This window comes from Parasteatoda tepidariorum, chromosome 10 (genome assembly GCF_043381705.1).
Source record: "Parasteatoda tepidariorum isolate YZ-2023 chromosome 10, CAS_Ptep_4.0, whole genome shotgun sequence".
In the NCBI taxonomy this organism is placed as follows: Eukaryota; Metazoa; Arthropoda; class Arachnida; order Araneae; family Theridiidae; genus Parasteatoda; species Parasteatoda tepidariorum.
Window position 1 is genome coordinate 44,002,464 of NC_092213.1, and position 20,461 is coordinate 44,022,924.

A 20,461-nucleotide genomic window follows, 5' to 3' on the forward strand; every position below is an offset into this window, starting at 1 on the left:
GAAAAAAGAATGCATTTTAAAAACAGCTGAACGTAGAACATATCATGCTTCTTCCTGTCATTAAGCGAACAAAAGCTAAGAATGAAATGAACAAAAACTTTAAGGAAAGAGATCGAACAACTTTAGCTGTAGTACACTTATAAAGAACTTCCAAAGAGTGAATTGGATATATTCAGAAGAAAGTTTGAGATAACCAATTGATTCAAACTCTATTGTAAAATATAAAATATAAATTAGAGAACTATATTTTCAAACATAACTTGAGTAAAGTCCCAAAGTCGACCAATAAAATCTAGACTTGGTCTATTGAACAATAAAATTCGGAGAGAAAAAAGTATCTCTGACTAAGCCTGTCTATGTTTGAAATAAGATTTTATTATCTAGACAGCTAAAAGTAAAAAACAGCTGCTTGAAATGAACAAAAGTTTAAACAAAAGATATTGGAAAACTTTATCAGTAATACATTTATGAAGAGCGCTGTTCAAAAGAAAAATAGATACATCCGGAAGTAAAGTTTGGAGTATTATATTGATTTAATCTGTATTGCAAACTATAAATATTAAATATATTATGCATAAATTAGTGAAATATATTTTCAAACATAACTTGAATAAAATCCCAAAGTAGACTAACAAAGTCTATACATTGTACGTAGAACAATAAAGTTCATAGATGTAAAGTATTTCTGACTAAGCCAGTCTATGTTTGAAACAAAATCGCATTATATATACAGCTGAAAGTAGGGAAAAAACAGCATGAAATGAATAAAAATTTTATCAAAAGAGATCGGAAAACCTTCTCAGTAATACACTTATGAGGAGCAAGAGTAAAGTCGATATATCCGGAAGAAAGTTTGAAATATCCTATTGACTTTATATGGCAAAATATAAAATATTAAATGTGTTACATGCAAATCAGAGGAACATACATTTCCAAATTTAATTTGAATAGATAGAGTTTTAAAGTCTCAAAGTTAACCAACAAATTCTAAACTTTCTACATTAAACAATAAAATATACAGTTCGGATAAGAAAAGTATTTCTGGCTAAACCAGTCTATGTTTTAAACAGGAAAAAGACTAAAACAATGCATTATATAGAGAGTTGAAAGTGGAAAATTTCATGTTCCTTCGTGTCATACAGCGAACAAAAACTTGAAATGCCCAAAAACTTTTACGAAAGAGATCGGAAAACTTTCTCCGTAACACACTTATGAGCAGCTGTTCAAGAGAAAAGTAGATATGTCCGGAAGGAAGTTTGGAATATCCTATTGATTCGTTCTCTAGTGACATACGAGCTATGTCGACAACTCGCGAGAGAGAGATATTTCGAAACTGACAGGAAAGAAACGGGGGGATTTTTACAACTATCTCCGTTAACTTTTCAAACTTTTCTTTCATATTAAATGTAATGAGTTTATTTCGATTCTTTTGAGAACCCAATTCCTTTCTAATGTGTTGAAGTTACTCTTTTGGGCTAGAAATTTTATTTCGCCATTTTCTTTCCTTATTCTGATAAAAAGAGAAGACAAGAATCCCATTTTATTATTTGATAAACATAAATTTCAAATGATTTTTATTGTTTTAGCATTATCTTTTAAAAAATGGTGCCGAAATTATTACGGTTTAAGAAAGTTGTAAAAGAAATTCTTTCATATTAAATGTATGAGTTTATTTCGATTCTTTTGAGAACCCAATTCGCTTCTAATATGTTGAAGTTACTCTTTTGGGCTGGAAATTTTATGTCGCCATTTTAATACATTTTCTTTCCTTATTCTGATAAAAAGAGAAGACAAGAATCCCATTTTATTATTTGATAAACATAAATTTCAAATAATTTTTATTGTTTTAGCATTACCTTTTGAAAAATGGTGCCGAAATGATTACGGTTTAAGAAAGTTGTAAAAAGAAATTCTTTCATATTCAATGTAATGAGTTTATTTCGATTTTTTTGAGAACCCAATTCGTTTCTAATGTGAAGTTACTCTTTTGGGCTAGAAATTTTTTTTCACCATTTCAGTACATTTTCTTTCCTTATTCCGATAAAAAGAGAAGACAACAATCCCATTTTATTATTTGATAAACATAAATTTCAAATAATTTTTATTGTTTTAGCATTACTTTTTGAAAAATGGTGCTGAAATTATTACGGTTCAAGAAAATTGTAAGAGAAATTCTAAGAAAATCTTTTCATTCCGAGAAAGTAGAAGGGGCTAATTTTAATTTTAATCAATTTCATAAAACTATAAAACTGTTAAATGTATGATTCTAATTATCCTTTGAGGCACAGTATCAACATTCAGAGAAATCTTCCTCTAATGAACGACTCAATTCATAACAAATTATTGAATTCAAATAAATTTAAAAAACATATATGTCCTTAATAGTAGCAGCTTATACCAACATTTTCAAACTGTTAAGGATAAAAGGAGCAATATTTTAACTTTTTCCGTGATTTTTGACATTATTTCCGCACTTTCTGTACTTTACTTTCTACACAGAGAAAAAAAGTATTTTCAAAATTACCAAAATATGGTAAAATTTACTGCGTTTCTTACTCTATGGGAATATCAAAAAGTTTGGTAGTTTTCATCAAATCGCTTATGTAATGATCTTGGTAAAATTAACAATAAAATATAATTTTATAACATGTGATAAAATTTGGTAAATGTGGTACACGTTTTTAATTTTATAATTACACCTTTGAGAATGGCTTGAAAAAGCATGTATTTTTGTTAAATTCACTTTGCAGTTTTGTATTTTGTACTGAATGTGTGATAATAAGAACTATAATTTAGAAAACTAGAATTTCCGTTGAAGCGTTGTCACATGAACAGAAAATTAAACTAACGAATGATTTAAATACCATATATATTGGTATTCATTACCAGAATGTTGATTTTTTTACCAGAATGATCATTATCATAAAATACAGTAACTTTACTAGAATTTGTTTTTCAGTGAGTGAGTATTTCCGAACTTTTCAATTAAAAAGTGTGAAGAATTTATTTTTACAGCCTTTTTTGGTATTATGTGAAGTTGTTGTTTCAAAGCAAAAAATTTATTTTTCAATTTTATTAACATAGACTACTTTTTCTGTAAAATTTTTATTTTTGTATAACATAAATTAAGCAAATTTTAATATTTAAAAATTTATAAACAAAAGAGCACTAAAAGCAGTTTGTTTTGTGATCTGAGTGATTTTCTTCTGAGGAAATAAATTTAAAATGGAATTAATGATTTTGAGATTAAATAATTCTTGACATCCAAATAAAAGAAACTACTTTATTTCTTTTTTTAGAATTTTATTTGTTCATAAATTGCTCGTTTTTACCTAGACTTACTTTCTTCTTGCTTCAGTAGATTCCTGCTTGTTGTTAGTTTAGAAATGTAAAGCCAAAAACTGTTAGGCTGGTTCGGATTTAATATGGCTCAGATTTAAAAAAATTATAATCATTTGTAAAAATATCCTTCAAAATTTAGCGTTTCAATATCCATGCATTATGAACTCAAATTAATTTATAGCAAAAAAGTTATAAATTAAATTCAACATTCATGAGTTATGTTACTTTAAACAAATTATTTTCCAAAAACATATTCTCTAACTCTATGCCCTAGGGATAAATTAGTAGATAAATTAGAGATAAGTTAGAGAGTAATTTTTCAAGCTAAATGGAATCAACCCAAATAGTATTTTAAAATATCCGCACATCTACAGTATTTACCCCTTCAGTGTATGTAGTGATACTGCAAGACTGCATATTCTGAGATTATACGTACCAGTAAGTACGTATACGTACTAATCCAAGATATTATACGAGAGTGCCGTATTGAGATCGCGTCTGTGTGATCCTGAATAGCTAGATTCAAAAAGGTTAGTTTTAGATAAGATAGCGTGGAACATGAAGGGAGAATTGCGCGATCGCGTTCCTGAAGTGGTAAAACTCACTGAATCAGTAAGGCTGAGGATAAAAGTCATAATTTTGCTCCAGTAAATATGCTTAAAATATTCAATTGGTCCTCTCTCTCTCTCTATTGTATACTATGCTGACGACCAGCTTTAAATGCCACATATTAAGGGTTTCAGCGATAGAAAAGTGGAATTTTTAACAATTTCGATGGATCAGTCATATCTGCAGATTTGATGACAAGAACTCAGTCAAAAAATAGTGATGGTTTTCTAGAAACTGGATGGAAAAAGAAAGAGAGGTAGACCATGTACTGGGTGCTTGGATTGTGAGGAAATTTGTCTATGTAGTGAAAAGAGGAAGTTGATGGATAGAGAGTAGTAGTGGAATCTGATAAAGCAATATGGAATAAATATGCTTGAGGTAGCCGTGTTTAGCTGCAATAGAGGTAGAAGAAGGGGAGAAAGGAATTCTTAAAACTTCATCTTAAATAAAATTCATTCGAAAAATAATGTAACCTAGAGCTTCATTTTTATTGTATGTGTGAAATTTATAATTTTTTTTTTTGAAATTTAACCTTAAAAATTTATATAGATGAACGGAATCAGGAATAAGCTAAGTTATGGAAGCTTATTATACTACGCTACACTGTTAGAAATTTCTCGGAAGAAATAGTAAAATAACAATTCATTGAATGGTTATTTTACCATATTTAATCAAAACAGTCAAATGACCATAAATAAAACGGTAATCAAACTTTTGAGTTTGAGAAAAACTCTTTATTAACTGCTTTCACCTAATGCAGTTAAGCAACCAGAATTTTATCGCACCAACTGGAACCACCTAATGAAGCTGCTGTGTACATATCATAGCCGAGCGCGTTTAGCTGTCAATTCTCATGACCGGCAGAACTGGAGTTCAAGTCTTAGTGTTGACACCACAATATTTTCTCCATTCCCTTTAAAACTGGAAGAATTTACAGTGTCCGGCACTCTCCAATGCCCATTACCTTACGAAAAGCCGAGCTAGTATACCTAGCAAAATAATTATATTTTTTTCCGTTTTTGAAAAATGCTAATTGTAAATGGTTAAAAAACCGAATAGTTTTCTATTCATGGTTTCATAACCATATTTTTGGTAAATGGTTTCAAAACCATATAAGAAAAAAATTTTCTTTACCGTAAACTTTATGGTTAATCGGATGGACAGACAGCTGCCAGTTATTTTACCATAATTTTAGAATGAAAAATTTAACAGTGTATATTTGAAAAATATGCACTAAAATAAAGCCGACTTAAAGGAAGTCGCATTAACTATTCCACTTCTCATTCCAAAAATAGTAATATTTTAATCAACCATTAAATAATTTCGTGCATTCCTTTTCTTTCTTAAATAAGGGAGTAAAAATTTAATACCAAAGTTATTTTAGAAAATGTTTTCTATATTAAGTTATTCTTACTATCTGTTCAATTTTATCTTGAGTTAGTAGTTGAATGATGAAAAATGTTGCGCATTTTTATTTCTTCGTCTCATAAATTATGGAGGTATTTTGAAAAATATTTTTCAAACTCGAATTTCTCGGTGATTTATGTTCGGCGGGCAAGTTCAGCATACACGTTGAAGGAATTTTAACTTTATTAATAGTGCATGTTCACTTTTTTTAAACTAAACTGTAAAAAGAATTTTTACACACGGTTATGACACACGAATTCTTCTAAATAAAAGTACTTAAGTTTTCTTCGAAAAAATAAATTTATGTCAGAGAAATAGCAATTGATGTATCGAAAATTATTGCCAGAGACTTTAAATCTTCAATAAACAGAATATTAAATAGCTCACTCATTGTTTATCTATAACTAGATATGTATAATTGTTTACTAAATTCAGATAATTAAAAGAGCATGCTGAAAATTTAAAACATTAACTTAATAATTTTTTGCTGTTTTTATTTATCTAACAACTGAATCTAGTTAAAGATCATATTTTAAAAACATTCTGTGAAAAAATGACTGCATCTTAAAATCATCGCTGTAATCACACTCAATATCGACAACAAACATTTTTATTTTATTGAAAACTTGTGCTAAGATATCTCCGAATTTTTGTTGATTTCCTTCCACGATAATTTATTCCACGATTATTTTCAAACAACACTCAAAGTTGACAATAAACATTTAATTGTCTGGTGGAAACTTGTTATAAGAATTCAATGATTTTTTGTTGGCATATCCATATTCCCGATGTAATTAATGCAATTTCTTAAAAAAAACAATCAAAATTAACAGTGAATACTTCTTTGTACTGTTTACGGTTACTAAAGATTCTGAGATTTTTCGCTGATATTTAAAAATCCCTGAGATAATTAATAGAATTTTTTTCAAACAGCACTCAAAATTGACAATAAACATTACAATGATTTGTAAAATTATTCTAAAAATTCGTAAATTTTCCATTGAAAAGCCTGCATAATTATAGCTATCAGAATACAGATCAAACAATTTAAAGTGCCGCGCATTTGTTTTGAAATAAAAATACAACGAATTTTACATTCTTAAGCAACTGTACATTCTTTTACATTCTTAAGCAACTGTAAAATTGAATTAATGTCTTCTGCTACAATAATATTCAGAAAGAAAATATTCCCACTCAAAAAGATTAAATTAAAAATGGCACATGTGTTTTTCATTTCAGTAAAAAATTCCGCATTAAAAACATCTATTCAAATCTACATTGCTGGTTAAAAACTAATCAGGTCTCCAATTTAGTAAAGAAACCTTTAAAATTAGTTTTTAACATTTTCTTAAGTATAAATATTAATAATACTTAGGCTTAACTGCACACTGTTTGGGGAGAGGTAGACGTTTAAATAGTTTGGAATCGACAAAAAAATAAAAAAATAAATAAAAAAATTTTGGAATTTTAAAATTAAACCTTTGTTGTAATAAACAAATACTCAATTTCATCAGAAGACAAATAATTTAAAAGTTTGATATTTTTATGAAATTTCAACTTAACAACGCATTGTTATAACTTTAGATGTTGCAAGAAATAATTACCTATTTTATCTTAAATATCTGCAAATAAAGCATTTTAATAAGTCATCAAAAATAACATAAACATTATAAATATAAATTTATCTCCACAAATCATGCAAGCTCCTAATGTAAAAAATCTATTTTTATCTAGAATAATTACAACATGAATGCTTAATTACTCATCCAAGTTTCCATGAAGCAACTTATTAACGTTTAAAGCACAAAACAAAACAAAAAGATTTTTTAAAAAAAGGCTATCTCGACCTTTCCACATAGGGGTAGTCCAAGAAATTGATGTGACAGCTCCACTACGACAAACAAGCATCGTTGCCAAAAGGAAGAGAATATGTTAAACCATTCAAGTTTTAACACGAAATTAAAATTAAAAAAAGTTGACAAATAGAAAAAGGACAAACCAGGTAATATAAATAACGTTAAAAGAAAGAGATAAGAGGGAAGAAGTGCGAAATGAAACCTCCTTATTTTATTCCTCTCCACACACTGAATTTTTCACTGTAACACATTCTAAATCTGATTTCTTGGAAAAATTCTGGATAAGAAAAAAATGGAATTTCAAAGCAGAATGCTATTCTAAATTTTCATAATGTCATTTTTGAAAATGTATTTCTTTCACTGTTTATAAACTTAAACCTAACATTTATATTTCTCTAAAGCAAATGACTAATAATATTATGTGAAACCACATGTTTGAGAACTCAAAAGTAAAGGGATTCTTTTAAAGGAGTTTATCCTATAACTATTTAAAAATGTTTCTTTTCAAAATCACTTTCTAATAAAATTAATATGAAGAAAAGTGAATAGATGTTACAAGTTTTAGAAATGTTCAAACAATTATAAGATCAAAATGAATTTCTTTAAGGTAATACTCGTGACAGTAAAATAAATATCGCTGCAATTGCTACGACATAGAGAAAGGTATTGATAAATTCATAAAAGGAAACAACTCAACTCACCAAATTAAATTACTAAGAATTCTAATTGAAATATCGCTGTCAAGTCAAATTATATTATTTAACTAAATTTATTTATTATTTAAACAGCATTTAATTAATTAGACTGCAAGTGACTAGTTAAAAAGTTAAAATGATATTAGTTAACGTAGCTAAGGCTTTAAAGAGTAATTCTGAAGAAGTTAATAATGTATAAATATATAATTAATACTAGAATAAATATGATTTGTCATTTATATTTTAATTATTTTTAAGCTTTAGAAACAAATATGCATTAACTGACACATTTCTTTAAAGTGCGTTTTCATAGTCTAAATATTTAAGAAAGCAACTATTTTAATTTGTTAGTGCACTTTGATTTAAAAAAGGAAACTAATTCCGAAGAATTAAATAGATTATAAATGTTACATAAAAAATCGGTTAATGCATTTCGATTCAAAAGAGAAAACTAATTCTGGAAAACTAATTCTGAAGTGAATAAATTATAAAGGTCAATTGATTAAACAATCAAATTATCATTAATCAACATTTGTAATTTAACATTCAAGTTACTATAATCTGAAAATTTTAATACTTTAACTGTAATAAAATTCGTATTTTTATAGTAAAGAAATGTATTTAAGTTTCTGATTGTAATTAAGTCGTCTTAAAATTTTCATGTACTATAAACCAAACAATCCATAATTATTATTAATCAACATTTATATTATAATATTTAAATTATTATCTTTTGAAAATTATTACAAATTAACTGAGATAAAATAAGTTTTATATTAAGTGAACATAATAAAATTATTAATTTTTATTAAGTCGCCTTAAAATTTTTATAGTATAAATCAAACAATACATAATTATTATTAATCAAAATTTATATTTTAACATTTGAATTCGTATTGAAAATCGCTACGCATGAACTTTTATAAAATAGCTATCCATTGTAAAAAAATACATTTAAGTTATTAATTGTAATTAAGACATCTTACTATTATTATCGCATTGTGAAGCAAAATAAATGCAGCACCTAAAAAACTAAATTGGACAGAAATCAATATTAAAAGATAAACCGTTTCTTAGAGACTGCAAAACAAACCTTCTTCAATTTCCATTTATACCCTAAAGTTATTGGCATCTGTCACTGCCAATGCAAATTTGCATAAAAACTAATTGAAAACAATGAATTAACTATTTCCTCCACAAATTCATCGATATTTTCAAAACAAACTACGCATGTTTCCTAATCCTATTACGTTCATAGCATTCCATAAAATAATACTTTTGAAATTTATTTTTATTAATTTTCTTCATTAACTTATGCCAACAGAGTCACATGCCATTTTATGTGAACTAATATACTTCAAACTATCTATTTATAGGTTAGTCAACGAGTATACTTTTTTCTCATCCTGTTCTATTTAAATGTCGATCCATTATAGCTTTGCTTAATAATCAGGAGAAAAGGCAATACAATCAGGAAAAAGGTAAGAATTTTTTTTATATTTCGTATTAAGAAAAATGTAAGTTCAGTTCAGAATGTGTCAACTTTTATTAAGTTCGCGCTGTAACTTAACGCTGCCCCCCATTAATAAAGTAGAATAGGACGTGAAAACAAAATAAAGCTTTTAAGGAAATTGAATAATGCTACTCTTAGTTATTCTCTGGCATGAATTTTCTTTCTGGATGAATCTTATTTTTTTTAATGACTCCATTAAATATGTCAAATAGTAGTTTTTTTTTGCGTTCAGGTTTATCGGATGTGATTAGTTTTTTCTCCTTTAATTTTTGCGGCATTTTTGAATGTAGCGGGAAAGATTTAATTTTGCCGTAATGGGAGATTAAGTATGATGAACTTTTTTTCTAATTGCCATTAATTATTCTTTAATAGTTTCTAAATGTGTTCAAAAGTTCATTTGTATTAATGATTTGGAGTGTGCTGGCTCGAAAAATACTGCTGCAAAATTGCTTGGAAAAAAATATATTTTTAAATTTGTATGATAATCTCCTTTTTTATATTATAACCATCAATCTAATTACGTTCTAATATATATAATAACACTGTATTTAAGTTTTCCCAAAAAAAGTAATTTTTAAACAAAATATTGTATGCAATAATTTTTTGTTATTATTTCATTTAATATTTTTTTATTTAGTATCCATTATTTCTGATATGATAAAAATGATGAACAACTAATGTTATTGTGTATGTGCCAAGTTTATGATTAAAAATTTAATTAAAGATTTAAAATATATGCTCAATTTTGTTAAATTCAAGTATATATTTTCTTCGTTTAGATATTCTTCCATTAAACTATTGCATTGAGACAATATTAAATCTATGTCATGGACTTTTATATTAATATTCTATGTCCTTACTTAACGATGAAACTGAAATAAAAATTAATCACTTTTAACCCATTTTTTTAAAGTGAATTTTAAGAGATCGTTAGAAATAAGTCCATCTTGATTTCGACTTAAATTTTATCTGTGATTTGAAATAACTAACAGTTAAAATACGAATACAATTGCACAAAAGATGCAAGATTTTAAACTTAACACGTTTGCAACATTTTCGTTAAACTGAATTCTTTAGTAATGGTTCGAATTCATAAATATCTCAAATAGAGGTTGTGACTTTGGAATAAATAGAAGTATTTTGGAGAGTCTCTTTATTATACGAAGAAGTATTGCCCAGATTTTCAAGAAAATTAATCTGACATTTTCGTTATGTACGTAATAAGCAAGAACGTTCCAAGAAGTTTCAGAAAAGTTATTAATTAGGTGATGAGATGGTTAATAGTCTAGATCAGGGGTAGGCAACGCGGCGCCCGCGGGCGCCATGGCGCCCTCGATCGATTTTTAATCAGCCCTCGCTGGACTAATGTAAATGTTTAATAGCCAGAGCGATTTACTTAACTCTTGTCAAACGGCGATATACAGCAAGTAGTCAGCTGAGTTTAGGATTGTGCATGATTATCTGCAAAATATGCGCCCTCGGTGATTTTCAAATTTAGTATTGCGCCCTTAAGGACAAACAGGTTGCCGACCCCTGGTCTAGATTGTCTACAATAAAACTTAGCATTTACGTTTCTGAAAGATCTCTTGACCAATGCCTCTAAACAAAAACAGTCCATATTTGATTTAATTCGTGGCTTTACATCACACCTTTAAGAGGTTTGTTCAATTAAAGTAAACAGCCACGTTTCCAAGGAAATTCAATGAACTTTCTAATCTTTTCTTCTCTTTACTAAATTACATCGTTTTTATTGCCTTATGTAAAAGCATATCATACAACTTTGATGCAATATAGCTGATTATACGTTCTGTCTGCTCTTTAGCTTGTTTCTTTATGTAAAATGAGAGGTTACTGACATTAGAGCTAGAATCTTAGAACATGACTTTAATACCAATAAGTTCATAAAAGATTTCTTTTTATGTAATGCATTAGAAAAACTCAATTTGACTGCATATAAAAATAAGAAAGCATCTCACAATTATGAAATAATTATAATGCTACAAAATACATTCACACTGTACGACAAACGTCTAGTACAAAGTACAAAGAAAGGGTTAATGCTGTGCTATATGAAGGTAAAAAAGTCATAAAAGTGAAAAGAGTTCAAATAATTTCAAGTAATACATTTTGAAGTTCACAACATTGTCTACATAGTAGATTACAAATAAGTTGCACAGTAAATCTAATCAATAGTGTAGCGGAACAAAAGAGTTAAGAAAAAAGCATGCTTTCATAGAAGAACCCCAGGTATTAAAATAAGTAAAAATTAAAGGGAAAAACGTTATCAAATATTTTGAAGAATGGAATACTAGTGAGAATTTTGTCTAAATTGTTAGAATTTTCCAAATTAGAACATGATTCCCGGAAATTTTTAAATCACCAGTGCTGAAGAATTTTTGTTGAAGAAAACTAATGCATAGGATTTACTACCAGTTATAACAGCAACTATATTTCACTTAGTGATATAGTTGCTGTTATTCAGTATTGTGACGCATAGAAACATTTACGGCAGAGAGAAATTTTATTTTTTTCGGAGCTTAAAAATGCTTAAATGGAGCATTTCGAGAGGTGTTATCTAAGTAGAATGAGAAAAAAAAGTATACACATAACTATCAGAACATGATTAATTTTTTATAACAATGAGAACACTAAAAATTTCGGTATTTTTTCCGAGTCACTTTGGTTAAATAAATAATTGAATGTGGCTTTACAATACGCTATAAAATTTGGTAAATGTCGTAAAATTTAGTCATTTTATTATGTTACCTTTGAGCAGCGCACAAAAATCATTTATTCAATAAAATTTACTTTTCAGTTTTGAAAATTTTGCTAAATGTGTGGTAATAAGTAGTAAAATTTTTTAAACCAGAATTTCCGGTAAACCGTTACCATGTGAATGGTTTGATGCCACATAAATGGTTTAAATACCGTATACTTTCGTTTTAATAAGCAGTTTTGTTTGTCATTATTTTGCCTGTCATTATTATTCAGCAAAGTAATTTTGGCAAAATTGTTTCTCCGCCTAAAGATTTAAATCTATGACAATGTGTTAAAGCATTTATCTAAGCTATTCTTTACGGTGGTTTGTGTGTATACCAATATTGTAAGAAATAAGTCCTAAAATTATCTTTTTTGACTTATCCATAAGTATATTTTATTCTTATAGTGTATACTTTCAAAACAGTTCAATGTCACCATATTATTTTTGCATTTTTATCTTTTTTACACTAAAGTTAAATTACTTTCTCATCGCAAGAAGTGAGTAGTAATATATTAGAAATTACACTTTTTTAACAGAAAAATCATAATAAATTTGCATTTAAATTTGGTGTTGATCATTTAAAAGACTGATGGATATTTTTTTACACGCTAATAAAAATAGTATGCAATTTTCCAAAATAACTACTTATGCTGTTTTTATTCTTTAATCATTTTTATTAAGTAAAGACTAACAGCACTATTCGGATAATTTTTCTTCGCTTCTGAACACTTTCTACTGATCTACGTTTTTGCCTTTCTTAGTAACTTAACATTTTTAGGTTTATCCAAAAACAGTTATTATAATTATAATCAGAGCAATTACACATAACTTCCAAATTACTAATTCATAACATTCAATATTTGCTACAATCATAATCAAATTTATCGAAAATAGTAACTAATAACATAGTTATTTTTATAACCATTTTTGTTAATCTAAATGTCACAGCTATTACAGATCACTTTTCAGTTTATACTACACATACACGTCGTGGAGAAAAATGTGTACTTAATAATATTATTTTATTTCTTTAAATATTTTTTAAGCATCCCATTGACCTTACATTTTTTAATTAATCAGAGCAGAGTAAGGGTTCAACCCACTCAAAGAAAGGCTACTTCTACACAGCATTATTTGACATTAAAAATAGTCATGTTTGTCGCTGTCAACTTTTGATAATGAAAATTTTATCCCATTCTTATAATTTTGATGATAATTTGGCACTATTCGCATACTTAACACATACAATTCAATTTTTTTTTAAAATTTTCTACTTCAAAATTATTTTTAATTGCAGAAAATCATTTCAAAACAATAAATATAAGCAAGTTATTTCTAATAGGTTTCAAAATACTAATTTGGCATTGCTATTCCTACGTTTAACTTTGCTAGTTTACCTAAGTTCATTTGACATAAAATACCAAAAATGAATTATATAAACGTGTGCATCGAAATTTCGAAATATTTATTTTCTAAGAAAATGGAGCTACAAACTATCAAAAGCTACATATAACGAGATTCAACGCTAAGTTGGAATCCTATGAAAAAAATTCATTTTTACACACTCCGTTCGAAAGATATGGAGTAAATGTTCTACTGTCAACAGTGACCTATTCCATGCTTCAAACAATTAATGTGTCAAATTTTATTGCAATCGGATTTAGGGGATCATACGAGACAGACGGACAAATAAGCAGGCAGACATTCAGTTTTATGTATATAAATGAAAATAAAAATCTATGGAATATAAGTAAATAAGTTAATTCGAAAGAGGTAACAGAATTATATTGAAATATGATTAATGTAATTGGCCAAAAGGTTTTTGAAAAAAGAAGTGGTTTTCATATTATGCACGAGGGAATATATTAGTATGTGAAAAAGGACAAACGTGGGCGTCAATAAAAAAATATTCTAGATAAATCTTACCGAGATTCATAGGCAATCTTTTCCTGACGCTATTGGATTGTGTTGAAGATCGCCAATAAACCATACTGCTACTAATACAAGGTTCTTACTAAGGAAATGAGAGACTGTATTATATTATTTCAAGAACATATTACTTTTCGGTTTATTTGTTTGCTACGTGTCAGTGAATATTCGTTGTTTAAATTATTTTTCTTATGTTATGTTTATATTCGTTATCAAAGAAATATTTTTTTTACTCTAATTTAAAAGAAAAATCGGGTATGTGGTATTTGCAATTTTTAAAACCAAATTCTCCTCTATATTTATGCTAAAAATCCTAAACACCTACATTTAATTTTTAGAATGATCTATAAAACTAAAGTTCTGTATCAAGCGTTAAGAATTATTTTTTTTATTATGAAAGAGGAATTTTTGTTTACCAATACTTTAAATTTCCTATAAATTATTCTTCTTTCGTACTAATTTATAGATCTTTGGCGGAAAAAATATTTTTAATGAACTATTTGACCGATATTTTTAAAAATATCCTGTTTTGTTTAGTATTGATATTGATGTATTTAGAATACATGATGTTTCGAATTCTTATGTATTAATTTTTTCAGCTTTTCTAGAAACATTTAACAGACTAAAATTTACGCTCTTTTGTCCATAAAATTATTACTTAATTTTATTAATAAAGCCAACCATATTTTGGTATTAATTATTATTTTAAGACAAAATAATCTATAGTTTATAAAAATTACAATTACAATTAAATTTCAATCTAAGTTCAGCGATTCCATACAAAATATAACGTTAATGAGTTAGATTGAGTTTATATATTATTTTTTAAAAAAATATCTCAATGAAACTAATCTGTTAATGTCATTTAAAACTTCATACTAAATAATATAAGCAAATGGGTATAAATGTTAGAGTATCAGAACTGTTTCATAGAACTCATGCCTAATCCTAAAAATAATTTTTTTTTTCTTATAATACTTTTTATAAAAATTCGAGCATTGATTCCAATGAAATTATTTCTACAATAACTTTTCCTGATTTTTAATCCTTTGTTATAGACAATCAAATCATAGAAATATAATTACTTAGTATAATCTTTCTTTTAAAATAATTTTTAAATGTCAGTTCCAGAATCCATGGAAAATTCCAACAACAAAATAATTTTCAATACAATTTTTCAATAGATTTTAATATTTAATTCTAACTTTTATAGAAAAATTAATTCTAAAGATAAGGCAGAAATGTTTTTGAAATAAGCGACGCAAATATTATAATTTTTTTTATATGATTTGGTTCTTTTCACCCTTTAATAAAAGTTTACTTTTTCTATATTTAACATAATTTTAATAAAATGCAAGTGTTCTTCCAAAAAATATGCAAATTAGAAGAAAAAAAAATCAAACCATTTATTTTACAATTCAGTATTATAAAGAAATAAAATCTATAAGTTCAATATAAATCCACCTATAAAAATAATTGAATCGATATATTGAATAATCTACTTTAAGTCTATAAGAATACATGTAATACCCAGTATATATTTTATTAGGTATTATATGTAATATTTTTAGATATTTATAGACGTTTTCTTAACGAATTTGCGAAAATTTTCGAATTTAAAATAAATTTCTTTAAGCAGCCATTTCCTCAATAGTTTTATAACATTTACATATATAAAAAAATAATTATAACGTGAATGTGTGTTAATTATATAAATAGTACTCAAAAGCCATAAAGTTCTGAATATCTCAAAATAAAAACCGATTTTTATTTACAGTTTTCTATACTATTCTTGATACACTAATTAGAACTTGATACACTAATTCTTGATACACTAATTAGTTCTAAATATCTCGTAATAAAAACCAATTTTCATTTACAGTGTTCTATACTGTTCCTGATACACTAATTAGAATACTTGATACACTAATTAGAACTTGATACACTAATTCTTGATACACTAATTAGAACAGTAGAGAAAAGTTAAAATTATAAGTAAATTTTAAAATTTACATAGTTAAAAAAATTAATTGTCTTGTAAATTTTTAAAATTAAATTAAATTTTAAAAATTAACAAGACGTTTAATTTTTTCAACCATTTAAATTTTAAAATTTACTTATAATTTTAACTTTTCTCTACTGATCGTGAAACACCATTCAAAGTTTTGAAAATTACAAAATAATATAAATTTTATTCTTAACTTTGATCTTAAGAGATTCCAAGAGGTTCGGGTACCAAGCTAGGTCACTAACATGAATAATGATATCCTTAAAAATTGTATCACAACTTTTTAACAGAACATTACTATTAATATTTTTAACAGAGAAAAAATGTTAACGGATAGAAAGTCCAAATGTGAATTTCGAGTAAGCATTTTAAGCTCGTTAATTAAAAATAAAAGGGAAAAAATGTTCAGCAAGTTATAATTTAGAGAAGATTAAGAAATGGAATGTATTTAAGTTTCCTGAAAGCCTGACATACTTATGATTTTTAAGTATGCCAGGATGATCTAATGATTTCAAATAAATATTATTTTATTATAAGTGTTAAAATTTGGTAAATGTGGTAAAATTTAGTAATATTATTATGATAACTTAGATCAGAACATAAAAACAATTTATACGGTTAAATCTGCGCTACAGTTTCGTATTTTTAACATAATGTGTGGTAATTTTAACTTTTCTCTACTGTTCGTGATGCACTATTCAAAGTTTTGAAAATTGCAAAATAATATAAATTTTATTTTTAACTTTGATCTTAAGAGATTCTAAAAGGTTCGTGGCACCAAGCTAGGTCACTAACATGAATAACGATATCCTTCAAAATTGTATCACAACTTTTTAACAGATCATTACCACTTGTATTATTTAACAGAGAATACCTGTTAACGGATAGCAAGTGCAAATGTGAATTTCGAGTAAACATTTTACTCCCGTTAATTAAAAATGAAAGGGGAAAATGTTCAACACGTTATAATTTAGAGAAGATTAAGAAATGGAATGTATTTTAGTTTCCTGAACGCCGGACATACTTATGATTTTCAAGTATGTCAGGATGATCCTAATGATTTCAAATAAATATTATTTTATTATAAATGTTAAAATTTAGTAATATTATTATGATAACTTAGAGCATAACATGATAACAATTTATACGGTTACATTTGAGCTACAGTTTTGTATTTTTAGCATAATGTGTGGTAATAAGAACTGTTACCTTAAAAACTAGCAGATTTTGTGAACAGTTACCGTATAAACAGAAAAAAGTACTTAATGAACGAGTTAAATACTTTACATTTTGATTTAAATACCAGAATTAAGGTAGGTTTTCTTTTACCAAAAATATCATTACCATTGAAGTACGATAATTTTACCAGAATTTTGTTCTCCGTGTAACTAATTTAAGTACAATTTCTCCTCATCTACTTTTTCTGCAAATTAGATAATCTTAAAATAAATTTTATTAGTATATACAAAAACTGAATTTTAAGTTCACAAGTTTTATAAAGTTCAAACCTTTTAAATGACTTGCTTCCATTTGTATTTTTCCGAAATCAAGCGACATTTTTTACCCATAATAAGGATATCGTTTGAGGTGAAAATTCTGTTATCGTTGTTTTCGTTTACAATATTAATGTATCCAAAAATATTCTATAAAATGATTTACCATACTATATGCAGAGGTAGATCTCGTTTATTGAATCAGAAAATAAAACAAATAATAAAGTTTTGAACTGTTCATCAAACTAGATATATTGAACAAAAAATAAATAACATTTGAATAATTTTTGTAATTAGAAATAAATTTTATTTTATAACCGTTTTATTTTATAACCGGCGTTGAACAGCTGACTCAATTCTGAGCTTACAACTACTAATGTTCAGTCCTTAGCCTTGTACTTGATTCTGAAGACAAGGGGATTCCTGAATTAAGCAAAGGGACAAACTTAAATTCTTGGCTTATTTTTTTTTGAAGGAATTAAACCGCAATTGCGTTACCTGAAGCCGAAAATCCCGAAAACCTCTCATGGTCAGCCTGACGACAAAGTGATTTTAACCCAAGATCCGTCTAACACTGAGGATATTTCTATGTCAGTACTGTGGTTGTTGCGAACTGGGAGCAGAATTTGATTATACCAGCCAAAGATAGGATTGAACCTAGGTCAGTGGAAGGTGAGATCTCTATCGCCTAAGCCACCGTGGCTGAAACGATGAATTTTGTAAACAAATCGCTTACCATGCGCAAACAATTTGAAAAAAAAAATTCAGCTATTTAAGTTTATATTATAATATGTTGTCTCACCCAGTCATATGGACAATAAACTTTTTGTTTTCAGTTTACCATATTATATTTAATTTAAAAACTCTATCATATATTTGTTCAATTTATTAATAGTTGGAATTTAGTTCAATTGGTAGTTTATCGTTAATTGAAATATTCTTTTTAAATGTTTTTCGTTAGACGAGTAATTTACTCCTTTAGTTGAAAATGAACATAATTATGTGTTTAAAAGATGGCTGCAAAAAGTATTGAATATTGTTTTTGAATAAAACATTACTTATTTAAAAATTTATGTACACAAATATTAATTTCTGAAATTTTTACCTTTAGAGTAATAGTGATATATATTTTTTTTTATACGCATAATTACTATTTAGTGTTTGGGATTCTTTCTGTTCGGGTTCTTCTTGTTCAATTATAAATTGTTAGAATTCATACCATTTGTAATTCTACTTAAATTTGAAAAAAAAGTTAAAGATTCTTTTTTTCTTATTCGACGAGATTTTTCTTCTTTTAACTGAAAATAAGCATAATTTTATAATCAATACTCCTAAAATTTAAAATATTTTTGTTATAATAAAACATTCCTAATTTTAAAATTTATGTACAAAAATATTAATTTTCGAATTGTCTACCTTTCGAGTAATAGGCACTTGTAATCCAAAACAGAAGGAACAATGAGAAAGAACAATCCATGGCTTATCTAACGCACTATAAATCCGCGGATGACAAACTTTGAAAACGTCCGCACTCTCTGATATCGGAGCGCCATTTGAATTGGAAGGACTTTGAAAAAGATGCTTTGTGGCGCCCTCTATCTCTGGCCGCATGCGTGCAATCACTAGGACCATTCACTCAAAATAAGGACAGAGAATAGCTTGCATGTGAGGAGGAGAAAGCCACAGTTAAGGTGAAGGGAAAAAGTAAACAAAACAATTCCCATTTTTTTTTTCTCTCTCTCTCTCCAATCTTTTGAAGTTTCTCTTTGATCCGCTGCTAGTTTCTCATTGAAATCTTTTTCGAGAAATATTTTGTATCATTTTGACGGAATTATTAATGGTATATATTAGCATACATTTGAATAAGTTTCTAGTTTTCGCGACTTCATGATGCTGATGAGAGTAGTTCGGTTTTCTTTGGTTCCATGATTCTGCAATATAATTATATCTCATACCTTTCTTTTTTTCTTCAAATATTATAAATATATATATATATATATATATATATATATGAAATAGTCATACTTATAAACTAATTAAAATNCAGGAGAATATTTATAAGAATTTCGAATGAGAGATTCTTTAATTAATTGAAAGAATTTTTTTTAAATAATTAGATAATTATTCATTGAATGATATCATTACCGAAACAATTAAATCTATTATGTTAAATATTTAAAAAGGATTAAAAAAATAATAAAAAAACTTTTTTATTACCAAAACTTTCGAAAAGTAAAAATTTTATGATTAGGTTCATAGGCTAACAAATATTTCTACAATTTAAAAATTAAAAATATTTATAAAAATGCTTGAAATATTAAGGCATATACAATACTTAATGAATTGCGGCTATATTCGTGAAATAATTTCTTGAATGAATTAAATATTCTTTAATTGCTATTTTTTAACTTCATTTTTTTTCCGATTATATTAAAAATCTATTAAAGATTGATTATTTAAAAAATATCTATTGTTTGCTTACATTACAATAATTTTTTATATTTCTTTTTGTCTTCATATTTTTATCGTATTTTGTTGAATACTGAAGCAAATGTGCAGCTAAGAGAATGTACATTATATACAAATGTACATTATGAGCAGCTAAGCGAATGTTCGCTGTAAAAAATTATGTAAAATTATGTATGTGTGTAAAATTATGTTCGCCGTAAAAAAGTGGAGTCACTCAGAATACCGATACTTTAAACCAAAAAATCCATTTTTACCAAAACATGTTACTGTTACTCTATAATTTTATTGTAATAATTACCGTAAAGTCACTGATCGACATTAATTAAATAAATATAACTGCAAAAATAACGGTATAATAACGGTATAATTACGGTAAAAT

General features: G+C 26.8%; 1 protein-coding gene across 4 annotated transcripts in view; it reads right to left on the reverse strand.

Moving 5' to 3' along the window:
- The window catches only part of LOC107440873 (irregular chiasm C-roughest protein), a 155,361-nt gene extending 136,165 nt beyond the window's left edge, over positions 1–19,196 (reverse strand). For 3 of the 4 annotated variants that reach the window (XR_006225823.2, XM_043047972.2, XM_071186226.1), the window contains exon 1: positions 19,030–19,196. Coding sequence is in view for 3 of the 4 variants with exons in the window: in XM_043047972.2 (XP_042903906.1) it covers positions 19,030–19,090 (61 nt within the window). In the remaining variant the exon portion in view is untranslated. The remainder of the gene's footprint in view (positions 1–19,029) is intronic. The other variant, XM_043047971.2, reaches the window with a different exon arrangement.
- Between the last annotated feature and the right edge of the window lie 1,265 nt (positions 19,197–20,461).